Here is a 13,606-nt window from a genome sequence, read left to right as displayed (position 1 = left end):
CTTCGCACAGCTGTCCGCAAGCCTGGGGAGACCGGCAAGGCTCCCTAGGCTTGCGGATAGCAGGCTGTTCTGGGGACTGGGGTCGGGGGAAGCTCGGGCTTCCCCCGCACCAGCCCCGTGCCTGGGGGGAAAATAATTTTTTTTCTTTATTCCCCCCCCCCAAAAAAAACTACGTGCGTCCTATAGGGCGGTGCGTCCTATGGGGCAAAAAATACGGTAAATATTTGTTCTCTTCAATTGCCTACACAACTGTCAATCTCCCATGGCACTGTACTCATTGGGAAACATAAAAGATGAAAACCCTGCCTTCTGGACAAAAGAAGAGATGTGTGAGATAAGGCTTCACTTATCTCAATGACAGTCTGCAACTCCATGAAGGCCTTACTTTCATCATGAAAACTCTGGGCCTAAAAATATAATAACTGGTGTGAATGGAGTACCTGGGCCTTTTTCCAGTCCATAATAAAATGCAATGTTCTTCAACAGGAGATCATCACTTAAATCAGGCAGTGTAGAAAAATCCACGTTCTTCAAGGCCTGAGTTGCAAGGCATTGAAGAACATGAAATTCACAAAGTTTATACTGAAAGGAGAAAAGAAAAAATCTCTGTAAACAGCACAACATAGGGTTCGTTCCATTTATTCAAATGGCGTCAATGCACAATATGGAAAGAAAACATTTTCAATTAATCAGTATTTAACTCTCCAGCCTAACTGTACACTATGAGGGGCAAAACTATTGCGTTAGAGGAGTTCTTTTTCTGAAACACCTAAATTTATTTTTCATGGCTACAGGTATCTAAATATTATAAAACTGGTCAAAGGCCCCATTCTCCCTTTCCAAGAAAGCTTGTCCACAGACAGAAGGACCGATGGTAATTCAAGTCTTGGTAGCTGGAAACAAGGAGAGTCATGATAGGCAAAGCACCATGCTAAGATAAACTGTGCATCTACATTTATGCATCTCTCCACAATTACTTGCTCTACAAACTAAAACAAGTGGGAGCTTTCCTCACACCTACTGCAAATAGCAGAGGGCCCAATGTGAATCAAGACCACAGCAGTGACAGCAGTTTCTCATATATTTGCTAACTGCATGGTTGGCATCTATTCCAGCACCCCAGCTGTTATGGCACATGAATACCCAGGATTATTCCCAAACTTAAATGTCTCAATTCATAAACATAAAGCACTTGCAAATAGCATTCAAAGTGTGATACAAAATGCCCATACAAATGAGCAGTGAGTTCATAATTTGGTCCTAAGCTGCATCATTTGAAAATGTTTTTTAAAAACACACATGATCATCAACAGCCATAAAGGATTAGGGCATTGCATAGCCAGCCAGATCTTGGCTAGATGACAATGATCTGGCAGTAAAAGAGGCCTTCTACATGAAGGTGGGATGCGGGTGGCGCTGTGGGTTAAACCACAGAGCCTAGGACTTGCTGATCAGAAGGTCGGCGGTTCGAATCCCCGTGATGGGGTGAGCTCCCGTTGCTCGGTCCCTGCTCCTGCCCACCTAGCAGTTCGAAAGCACGTCAAACTGCAAGTAGATAAATAGGTACCGCTCTGGCAGGAAGGTAAACGGTGTTTCCGTGCGCTGCTCTGGTTCACCAGACGTGGCTTAGTCATGCTGGCCACATGACCCGGAAGCTGTCTGTGGACAAACGCCGGCTCCCTCGGCCAATAAAGCGAGATGAGCGCGGCAACCCCAGAGTCGGTCACGACTGGACCTAATGGTCAGGGGTCCCTTTACCTTTACCTTTTACATGAAGGTGGGGAGGGAGAGGAATGAGCAAAGTTGCCAGGTTTCCTCTCCCACGCCATTCAGCCTAAGGGCAGTCTGAGGCCTTCATTTGCCCTCGTAGATGATGCCATATACCCAAATTTGATTGGCTACATTTTCTCTCTTTGCCCTTCCAACCATTTGACATACACACTGAAAAACTGGCTACAGAAAAGCACTTTCTTAAGAATGTTCCACAAATCCAGCACCTGGCTTTAGTTCTTACCTGGTTAATAAAATAATAAAAGGTGGCCAACGCTTTACTGTAATAATATATTGGAAGTAGTCATTGCAGCGCCTACCTGTTGCATAAATCTCAAAGTTTCCTCATTCCAGCAGGCATTGATGAATCTCACCCGCGATCGTTGAGAAAGGGGCAAATGATGTAGGAATACCACACTGAGGCAATACATCCGTAGAAGGTCTCCAACATCTTCCAGGGTTAACACTGTTTTCTCATCCAAACTCTTCTTCTTCTTCTTCTCATTCTTTTTGAGTAGCAAAAACAAACAGGTTTTTTTAAAAAAAAGAAATACACCCTACAAATCAAATTCCTCTGGTTTCCCAATTTTCAGCAATCAGTTTGTAAATATAAACCTGTCAAATTACATCAAGAATCTCCCAATTTTAAAAAATTAATTTACCGTAAGTCTGTTTGGGGTGCTTGTACCTGGCAGTAACAAACATCAAGCCAGAGCCTTAAAACCCTGTCAAATGGGCAACTTTATTTATAGTATTGTTAATCCAAACTTTACCATGTTTTAATTGTTATGGTGCTGATATTCTGCATAAGAATTATTGTCACAATAATTCTATCATGTATCTTAAATCAAATTACATGATGATACCCATAAACAATCAGGGTAATGATGTAATATTTCAAATGTTGTGGGGGTCATCAAAAGCCACTGAAAAAACTCTTGGGTGGTGACAGCAGCTCCACGCAGGTTCAGCAACCGCTGAATGTGGATAAACCCAATTGCACAGAGTATTCTCATGCTAGCACCATGTACTCCTTGTAACGGTTGGTAATGGCACTGGAGCTCAAAGGCTGAATGTGGAAAAGTCCTAATTGAGGTACTGCCAAAAGTAGGAAAGAGGACCAAAACAACAACAACAACTCAAGTGCATACAGGAATATTAATTGCAAAAATGTACTACTGTTCAAATGAAAGTAATTTTTAAAAATAATTTCTTTAAGCATAGCCAATGTTAGCCTGTTGCAGCAAAAACAATAGAAACATCACCAATTTAATGATGGCATAAAGCTTTTGTGAACATAGTCCATTAAATACATGCCAGTTTGGGATTATTTTTCATAGATCTAATGAAGTGGACTGTGATCTATGAAAGTTTATGCCAGATTGAATGTGCTAGTCTTTGTTGTAATGTATTTGAGTACATAGCTGGTTCTCACCGATTTTGCAGAGCTAGTTGGTCTTTCTAGTACTTGCATGTGTGTTTCCAGGACTAGTGAGCAGGTGATGATGCAGACAACATACCGAAGATCTTTTATTTCCTTCTGGAATTGGGCAAATTTTCTATAAGCCTGACATTTCAGAACATATAATGAAAGATGGAAATGTTAGTAAGTATTTTTGTCTTTAAAATCTAATTCAGAAAAGGATTCTATTTTTTAAAGAGAAATACACTTAGAAGCTTGAATGACTTCATGTGTGAATAAACTGTTATGATTCAATATTATCTCTCCTGCTTAAATGAAATCCTACAAAAGTATATTGAACTACAAACAGTTTTGCTTATTGATGATCCATATATACAGATGAGCTTTTGGGTTCATTCATTTCCATGTCCCTTTTTACAGCCTCGGTCCTGTATACCTGAAGGAGCGTCTCCACCCCCATCATCCAGCCCGGACACTGAGGGCCTTCTGGCAGTTCCCTCACTGCGAGAAGTGAGGTTACAGGGAACCAGACAGAGGGCCTTCTCGGTAGTGGTGCCTGCCCTGTGGAATGCCCTCCCAGCAGATGTCAAGGCAATAAACAACTATTTTACTTTTAAAAGACAACTGAAGGAAAGTTTTTAATGTCTGACACTGTATTGTTTTTAATATTCGGTTGGAAGCCGCCCAGAGTGGCTGGGGAAACCCAGCCAGATGGGCGGGGTATAAATAATGTTGTTGTTGTTGTTATATTGATGAACATAGTACAGTATATTTATGATAAAGAAAGCTTACAGGATACAGGTTTTGGTTTTACCCTTGACTATGTCTGTTTCTCCACATCCTTTCTGGAGTTTCAAGTCTAGTCCTGCATCTGTTACAAAGATGTACATCTGTAGCACTATTTGAGTAATTCCAGCTGCGTGAAGGGGTACAGCCTCCTCCTAAACTTACCCCGACACACGTTTTACATGTCTAGGCTCCACACAAAGGGGTTTAATTTGCATGGGAAGCTTCTATTGCATGGGGAGTAGAAGTGGGTTCCTGCTCCAGACCTTCTGCACGCTTAATACATGGAGGTTGGCAGGGACACAGCTGAAAGCATAGTCTCGCTCTCCATCTGCTCCCATGCACTTGGAATCACATGTGGGAGAACGTTTAAACATGGTTTGCATTTTCTGCTACTTATTTTGAACGCTTCCCTATAAGCAGGGAGAAGAACTCAGAAAAGGGTCATTCTCCTTTCCTTCTTTTCTTACAATTTTCTTGGTGGACTTGACTGTTTTAAATATCGTATTTCCCCAAAAATTCAGCAAATTAGAAATACAATGATGACGATGATAACAATGGGAGAACCAATTCGTAAGCAATGAAAAAATCTATTACCTTTCCTGCCAAAGCATCCAGACTTGGACATCCACAAAGAAAAACGCATACTTTTGTACCAGATTCCTTCCAGTACTTAACCAGTGATTGACAGTAATGTTCAAGGTTCTTTTTATACTTAAAAGAAAAAATCATGAGCATAAATTGTGCTGCATAATCCAGCCCACATTAGCACTCCTAAATCACACTGATTTCCCACTAGGATAAAGTCTTTTGTTAATTATTGCCCTTAATCATTCCATACTTGTGTGTAGAGCATTCCCAGGATTAATTTAGAGAAGGGAGTCACACATTTAGACCCTGCAGCTACCAGAAGAGAAAGCCCAAGGCACAAGATGTGTAGCAATGCTGTGTGATCAGGGCATCAACGTAATTGAGTGGATCAACCGCTTGGAACCCCTACGCTTAAGTAGGACCCCACACTTTGCACTTTCAATTCAGACAACTAGAGGCAATGTGTAGTTGTTTAAGAAAGAAGATGCAAGGTTGGGAGTGGGGTTAAAAACGTGACCCTGCCCCAAAATGATCATAGCAATGCCTTACATGTGAGGAACATGAGAATAGGGTTGTTATAATCAACGCATCATGATCACATGAGTAAAGGGCTGCCTGTGACTTTGCACCTGCCCACTCAGCTCCACCCATGACCTGTGTGCCAGGCAAAGGTCTGAAGAGAAAGACAGCTGTATTCTCGTAGGCTCCTTCAATATGACTGAGGGCACAGCAAAGGTCTCCTGAATGCCTGAAGGTGCCTACATGGGTATACATTGATTTTATAAGGGTCAATTGACTGCCCTATATAAATCAGGAAATAAGACTTTGAAAGCTGCTACTCTTTGTATAATAGTTCTAGGCAAAAAGGTCCCAACCACTTTTCTTAAGATGATGCATGTACAGGCGGTGACCATTTTACACTGGGCTTGTTCCTGGAGCCCACACACCTCTCCCTGTTCTGCCCTCCAAAAGAACCCACGTGTCAGCAAACACACATCAATTGGACATGCCCCAAATAGTTGCCACCAGTATTCCATTGTGGGCATGAGAGAATGCCTGTTTAAGGATAGGGCTTGCTATATTCAGTTTTTATATATAATTGCACATTTTAAGAAAAAAGGGTTGGGGTCCTTTTGCTTAGTACTATTGTTTTACTCATATGCTAATTTAATCAATTACTCAATAAATTAAATAAGATTATATCAGATGACAACCCTAATTAATTATCATGACAAATAAGATAAAATTGTGGAAATCTGTTTTATGCTAATTATACTATCTTAGTCATTTATCCCCGTCGTATGTATTCTTGACTATTTTACTGGATAATTATTTTCTGATTCTGCCCACTCAAATTGCATGGCACACATTCATTCATTAAGACAAGACTTTTAGAAAATGCAAACTGTACTTCATCATAAGTGGGGAACAGCTGGTTCCCTTGGCAAATCCAATGTTCCCTTTGGAGAAGAGTCATGGCTCAATGGCAGAGAATCTGGCTTACATGCAAAAGGTCCCAGGAGTAATCCCGGGCATCTCCAGGTAGTGCTGGAAGAGACCATGATCTGAAAACCTGAGGAGTCACCGTCTCTCAGCAGAGACAACACTGAACTAGATGGGCCATTGGTCTGACTTAGTATAGGACAGTTTCCCATGTTCCACATTCACCATGGTGTTCTGAAGATGGGAATGGAGAGAGCATTTGGTCCCTGCCATTGTCTGATGATGCATCCAACTTGCTGAAGCTAAGTTGGTTTGGAGAGTGCCTGGGAACCTCATGTTTACTGCCTTGAGCTCCATGACTAAAGAAAGAGGATATACAGTGGTACCTCTAGTTACGAACTTAATTCGTTCTGGAGGTCCATTCTTAATCTGAAACTGTTCTTAACTAGAGGTGTGCTTTTGTTAATGGGGCCTCTTGCTGCCACTGTGCTGCTGGAACAATTTCCATTCTCATCCTGGGGCAAAGTTCTCAACTCAAGGTAATTCTTCCAGGTTAGTGGAGTTTGTAACCTGAGGCGTTTGTAACTCAAGGTACCACCGTATAAACAAATAAATAAGCAGATTGGAGGAGTGCATTTTTTCCACTGTTAGCCATCATAGACAAATTCTAAGTGCCTGATATTCTTTTATTTTCCTACATAGAAGGTTAAAAGCCTAGTAAAGGTCACAACATAGTAGCAACCTCAAGGATAACAATGTGCTCTTCACATGACATGTTCATGTACTCATTTGTTTCCAATGATGACACTTACTGAATTGGGAAATGCATACTACTAGGAGGGATGTTTGGTTTAATCACTTTTAGTTATTGTTGCATATTTTTATATAGTTATTTGTTTTCTATGTAAGTTACCTCTGGGAATATGACAATGCATAAAGTAGCAGTAGCAGTTCAGATTATGTTTTTGTTCAAGGATCCCCGCCCCCCTTTACTTTCCCTTAAATTATGAATAAGAGCAAAGTCAAGGGAAACACCACCTAATGTTAAAGTTGCAAATACTACCCTGTTTTGATCCTTACCTCTAAAAATGATAGTTGTGTGTGATCACACAGGAAATGCCTCAGGGTTGTAGCTGATGAAGCCAAGGCTTGCTGTGCCATGCAAGCGGCAGCACTAGACCTATCATTAGATAGAGTGAAGCTGCCACCTCAGGCAACTTCTTTAGGACATCAACAAAGAACAGCCAATTGTTAGTTGTTCAGCTGATTATTATTGTATTTTTACTGCCAGAAAGGGGGAGCTGTGATTGCAGGATAGCCTGTCTCAGGTGCCAGCTTGGGGTACCATGCATTTTGACTTGGGCAGGGGGAAAGGACACCATTTTCTGCCTCATCTCAGGAAGTAAGATGTCTTGGACCAAACCTGTTCCCTTTCCTTCACTGAAGGGAACTCACTCTATTATTTACCTGTTTAAAATGCGTCTGATATTTGAACAGACTATTGATGTGGTATCCATAAACTCTGATTGCATCTGATTCTTGGCCTGAAGTAAGCACAATGTTGACTCTCTTTGACAAAGTATGCAAAATAAATACATGGAGGAAATTGGTGTGCAGTTGATCCAACCCTTCATCAGCGACTATTAAGAAATACGGATAGTTGTCTTGCAGAAATTGCTGCCAACTACTCTCTAAGCAGTTCGAAAATTCAGTATGTATAGGAATTTCAGTGTTCTTTCTCAGATGGATGATCAATGCATTACGCAAAGAAAGGAAATCAGGATTTCTGAAATACATATGTTCTACATCCTGTAAGGAAAAACAAACAATATATATGAAATACCTCTCAGTGTATTACAGTAATCGAGACACAGAACATTCAAAACAGTATGGCATTTCTTAAGTGTTACATTAAGGCTGCCATCCTGTCTTAACATACACATGGAACTCACCAAAATCTATTCTGTTAACATGCCACATATATATGGGCTTGTGGTTATCATTGAACAGAAGAATGAAATATTATTGACTAAGGAACTGGGCCTCTACACATGAAGAGACTCCCAGTGCCCTCTACCTGGCACAGACAGCACACCAGACCCAAACAGACAGGTAGATAATGGGATGTTCAGCTGTAGCTCCAGTGGCTGCCATGTTAAGAGTCTTTACTCCTCAGTGATAGTGGCACATGGGAGAGCGAGTCAGGGACTAACTTAAATCACCTTCATTAATTTCAGTAGGCCGAATGTGAGTAAAACCTAGCTGAATACTAAGCATTATGTTAAGTTCTGTGCCTTTCTTGCACAGAAAAACAGAGCAACTGGTGGAAAACACCCACTTTTGGCTCTGGTCTGACCTGCCACTGCCCCCACTTCCACCACCACTTCCACACACCACACCTTAAGAGATGCAAAGGAATGCAGCTCTTGACATAGAGATGGCTCCCCTGTCCTAGTGGCCTGTCCATGGTCCTGAAATCTTTGCAGTTTAGACTCTGAAATTACTGTATTCTGCATTGTTTTTATCCTTCACTAACCATCACTGATCAAGGTATTGTTTGTGGATTGGACTCTGGCTGTGAATGGATTTTGCCTCCCTCGGACTGGCCAACTAAAGCCAAAACAATTACATTTTCACAGTATTGCTTTTTGCTTTTGTTTTTGCTCTACTATTAATTGAGATACTTTTTGTGCTTGATCAGAATAGAAGAAAAAGCTGGTCAGGTTGGTCACTTCAACCTAGTGAGCCAGATTTGTCCCACAAGTTGACTAAGCCTGTTTGAAGGTTTTTTATCATGTTCAAAGCCAGGTAAGCAAGTTGAATGGAATAAAACAGCTTTTTTCTCACAATTGCTACATCTTTGTATTCTCTTCTTGTGACTGAAACACCTGTGGTCAAGTTAAACAAATACCAGAAGAGTGAACACATTTTTTCCTCCAGTGAATAAAACCACTGTACATAGTAAAAGCACATTTTACTTGTTACCTTGAAGAAAACAATGAAATATTTTGCTCCTTTGCTTGTTAAATCCAGGAGAAAGCGCTCAACTAGGTAGAAAAAGTGCAAGTTTTGTCCACGCTGCAATGTTAGTTCTCTTGCACAAGTGATGAATAATGAATCACCATCAATCAGAAAAAACTCTGACTCTACATAGTCATTCAACAAGCTGACATATCTGGATTAAAGACATAAACAAACAATGCAATTTAACAGTAGTTTTTTTAAAATGCCATACTGATACACATACACACACTGGGTCCTTTTGGTGAAGGACAGGTAATATCATCATCCTAAAAAACCCAAATACTTTCTTTCTAAACCACTGATTCATAAGCTAACTGAATAGTGGCTTGTAGTCATAGTGATTCCAATATTCCATTAGCTTAAGAATCAGATCTTCAGAAATCCTGTTCCTGATTACACAGCCCGTTTGGGCTGACAGACACCAGCGTCCAATAGAAAGCTTGGGATGACCTAGTCTAAAATGGCCTCAGGGTGTTCTGGGCTACAGCTTAAGATCAAAAAATGTATTCTCAATCACTATATACTATTTCCCTTCCCAAAACTGCCCAGGTCCTCTTTCAGACCTAACAGCAGCTAAGCTAATGAAAGCGGGCAGGGGGCGGGGAGGGAGCCACCTCCATTGTGACACTACAGGAGACTAGTTTATCATACATACTCAGCTTTTGGTATTTCATCCATAAGTAAATAAGTAATTTGTTCCATGCATCTCTGTAGCTCTGGAAAAAGAAAAATGCAGACAGATCTTAGATTTATCACATACATTAGCCAATTTCCCACCAAGATCCTAAATAGCCGAAGAGGAAAACTGCGTAAGAAGCTATGTCGTAAAGCGACTTCTTTTCCAAGTTTCAGAACAATTTTATAAGATCCTGGTCTTGTCCTGGATGTCAGTAAGCAAACCCCCCATCCATCCTGAAGACCTCTTCATTATGAGGCAGTGTGGTGTAGCAATTACGAGTGTTGGACTAGGACTGGGCATTTGGATAACGTGTGAAGAGGCACTACACATGTACCAAGTTATATGTAGTGCTGCTCCACCATGTGAGAGGGAACCCTGTCCCAATGATATGCACTCCACCTACCCAGTGTTACCCTGCATATGAACACAAATTAAAAAACCGTATAGTTACTTGCCTGGGTTTTGGAAATCATACAAACATGGTTCACTGGGAACTTTTGCCAAGGATGCTTGTTTAGGTTGGCTGAACGTAGAAAGAGAGGTTTCATCTCCTACGGAACTTGCTTCAGAAGCCATGGTGGGCCTATGGGTTTTGACATATGAAGAAGAAGAAGAAGAAGAGTTTGGATTTGATATCCCGCCTTTCACTCCCTTTAAGGAGTCTCAAAGCGGCTAACATTCTCCTTTCCCTTCCTCCCCCACAACAAACTGTGAGGTGAGTGGGGCTGCGGTGGCGTAGCGTGGGTTGTCAGCACCCGGGGCAAGGCAAGTAATTTGCGCCCCCTAACCCGTGGATTTTGCGCCCCCTAACCCGTGGAGCGCGGCCCCCCAGATGTTGCGCCCGGTGTGGCCGGCCCAGCCTGCACCCCCCACGCTACGCCACTGTAGCACAGAACACCATCCCTAATCCTGCAACTGCAAAAAGTTCTGCAACACAGCACAACAGACCGTGCAAAAGGATCGTTGTTGATGCTTTTATTAAAAAAATGTAAACAACAGCCATCTTTATTTACACTATGAGCTAACTGTCTGAGATGGGTAAAACCAATCCCAAAGGGCCCTTACAAACAGTAGATTATGCTACATTTTCCTTGTTTAAATCCACAATGTTTTGGTTTTTTTAAATGCACTCTACCTCCCCACCCTTATACCCTTTCCACCCAAGACGTACACCTGATGCCTTTGTCACACATTACATGCACCCAACCCCTTCCCTGCAGTCAGCTAGATTTCCCTCGCAATAAACGTGGGTGGGTAGGTACCGGAGAAGGGAAACCTGAAAAGAGGAAGTGGCTGCTTTCCTGCATTCTGCCTCATGGTCTTACTGCCCACCCAGCTCTGTTTCGTTGCTGTGTTTGCTCAAACGGAACAAAGAGCAGGGAAAGCCCCTCCCCTCCAGGCAGAGAGAGAGAGAGAGAGAGAGAGAGAGAGAGAGAGAGAGGCGCCCTCCACGAGTTGTCGAGCTTGGGCTACGGCTGCGCGGCCGACGGCGAGGCGCTAAGGCGCCGGCTCCCCAGGCTGCAGCGCTTGGCCACGCGCTGCGCTTGCATGCCTGGCCGCGCCCAGCTCGCCTCAGCGCAGCGGAAAACAGAAGCAGTGGCGGAGACGACGACCCCCCACCCCAACCAAGCCTCGATTGCTTGTCCCTTCCCTCTGGACTCGCGCCCCCCCAGGTGTTGCGCCCGGTGCGGCTGGCACCCCTGGCACCCCCCACGCTACGCCACTGTGGGGCTGAGAGACTTCAAAGAAGTGTGACTGGCCCAAGGTCACCCAGCAGCTGCATGTGGAGGAGCGGAGACTCAAACCCGGTTCCCCAGATTACGAGACTACCGCTCTTAACCGCTACACCACACTGGCTCTCGGTCCAGCTTTGGAAACTTGGTGTACTTACATCTGGCCCATTATTTTTCCATACACCTTGGAATTACCAAGCACACAGAGATATCATTCTACTATTTAAAAAATATTTTCATAGCTGAAAATGTATCTGAAAATACATTGACACTAATTTATGGCTGCTCAGCTCATATGACCCTATGATTCCCCCACTCAAGCCCCCAAAAAATCAGCATTCAGCAAAACTATTGCAAAATCACCAAAATCAAGACCTTCTTAAACCAACTGCTCAATATTTTCAGTGGAGGGGTTACGTTAAGTAATATGTTTGAATGTTGAATGTGTAAGTGTATGTCTAGAGACAATGGATAAAACCAACACCATTAGATGTACTGCTGGATAAGTGTTTAATGGTTATTGTATTTGTTTAAAAACCGATAAAAAAAATTTTAGCCTATTGTAAAATTGGTAAAATGCTTCACAAATGTAAACACCAGCGTTATCATTGCAACAGTTCCTCCTCATTCTCAGCAGTTCTCTGTTTTACAAAATGAAGCAATAATACATTTTGCTCCAGAGGTCAGGAAATAGATGACTTTTGCATAATTATGAAGCTATCATGGGTAGTACTCAGTAGATATGCTTTTCCTGCTACATACTTGTAACACTATGTTAGATCATTTTCCTTCTGAACAAATATGAATGGGGGGGCAATACCATCCACTAATGGATGACAGCCAGATGGCTATGATCAGAGGCAGAATGCCACTGGTTCCTAGTTTCTGACAAACACAAATAGGGAGAGCACTTTTGTACTCAGGTCTGATAAGGAGCAAAGTGTACCAAAGAACTTTGTACCTAGTTAGATAAAAATGTTGCAGCAACAATCAATCACTTTTATGCAAAATGTAAGTTGGACCACATAAAATGCCTTCAGTTTGAAGTCCTCAAAATTAGCTTAGATATGTTTATGACTATTTTAAAACTCAACTTAAAACATTCTCTCCAGAAAAGGCCTTATGTTAAGAAATGTCAGGAGCTACATGGAAACTCATTAATTTTTAGTATGCCCCATTAAATACTGCAAACTGTCTTCTTGAGTCTGATAAAACCCACATTCACCACAAATATTACTGTTAACTTCACACTCTGCCCTCCCACCCCCTTTCCAGAAAAAGCATCCCCTGGTGTCAGGAATTGTGAGGGGAGAGCGGACAAGGGGTGAAAAGAAGAGTTAAATATATTCCCTGCCATGATAGCCTTTTCTCCTGCAAGCTGCTTTTTATAATGCAAAGGAAAAGATTTAGGGACCCATATATTTTCCCCCATGGAAGGCATGTGATTTTGAACAACGGCCAAGGAAATATTTAAGCATGAACACACTCTTTTCTATGAGCTCCCACTCATAGAATTCAGTCTTACAAGTCTCCTACAAGTGTGAGAGATTCCAGGCTGCACAGTCAGGCACTATTTGCAACTCGGCCTTTATAATGTGTTCATTTCTTTCTATAAAGCCCTTCTTCATCAAATCAGATTCTAGGGACTGGAACCCATAGGAGGTGCCAGGAGCAGTGCCGGATTTATGTATAAGCTAAACAAGCTATAGCTTAGGGCCCCACTCTCTTGGGGGGGGGATTTAAAGGGGGGAAACTGGATGTACATTTCCAAAATATAAGATAAAAAATAAAAAAAATAAAACCTACATACAGCAACAGTGTTTGGTGTTGTGTAGACTCTTATGATGTAAGTAATGGGCCCCGCCTGCTAGCCTGCTCCTTAAAATATCACTGGCTTGCTCATTTCTATATATAGGGTGCCTACATTCTGCATGGACTGGTTGCATGGCAACATGCAGCTGCACACTATAAATTTCAGGTTATAGCAGGTTTCTAGAGGCTAGATTATGAGTCTTTGTAAATTGTGTTTCTAAAGGAACTTTTGTTATTGCCAAATGCCAATGTGTTTGCATTATTAAGTTTGCTATGAATAAAAAATCATTTTAAGTTAGAGCTTAATAATTATTTCACTATTAATATACTACTTCTTAATTGTAT

The 13,606-nt window shown here is 41.9% G+C and overlaps 1 protein-coding gene across 1 annotated transcript in view; it reads right to left on the bottom strand.

Annotated features, from left to right (window-relative positions):
- The window catches only part of DDX60 (DExD/H-box helicase 60), a 47,480-nt gene extending 37,356 nt beyond the window's left edge, over positions 1-10,124 (bottom strand). The window contains exons 1-7 of the mRNA XM_081021661.1: positions 9,693-10,124; positions 8,999-9,188; positions 7,481-7,822; positions 4,577-4,693; positions 3,206-3,337; positions 2,091-2,276; positions 441-582 (exon numbers count right to left, since the gene is read on the bottom strand). Of these exons, the coding sequence (XP_080877787.1) occupies positions 441-582; positions 2,091-2,276; positions 3,206-3,337; positions 4,577-4,693; positions 7,481-7,822; positions 8,999-9,188; positions 9,693-9,799 (1,216 nt within the window). The 5' untranslated portion in view covers positions 9,800-10,124. The remainder of the gene's footprint in view (positions 1-440; positions 583-2,090; positions 2,277-3,205; positions 3,338-4,576; positions 4,694-7,480; positions 7,823-8,998; positions 9,189-9,692) is intronic.
- Positions 10,125-13,606: the final 3,482 nt, after the last annotated feature.

This window comes from Podarcis pityusensis, assembly GCF_964106645.2.
Source record: "Podarcis pityusensis genome assembly, chromosome: 9".
Taxonomy (NCBI): Eukaryota; Metazoa; Chordata; class Lepidosauria; order Squamata; family Lacertidae; genus Podarcis; species Podarcis pityusensis.
Note: the sequence above shows the minus strand (reverse complement) of the source record. Positions and strands in the feature narration are given on the sequence as shown.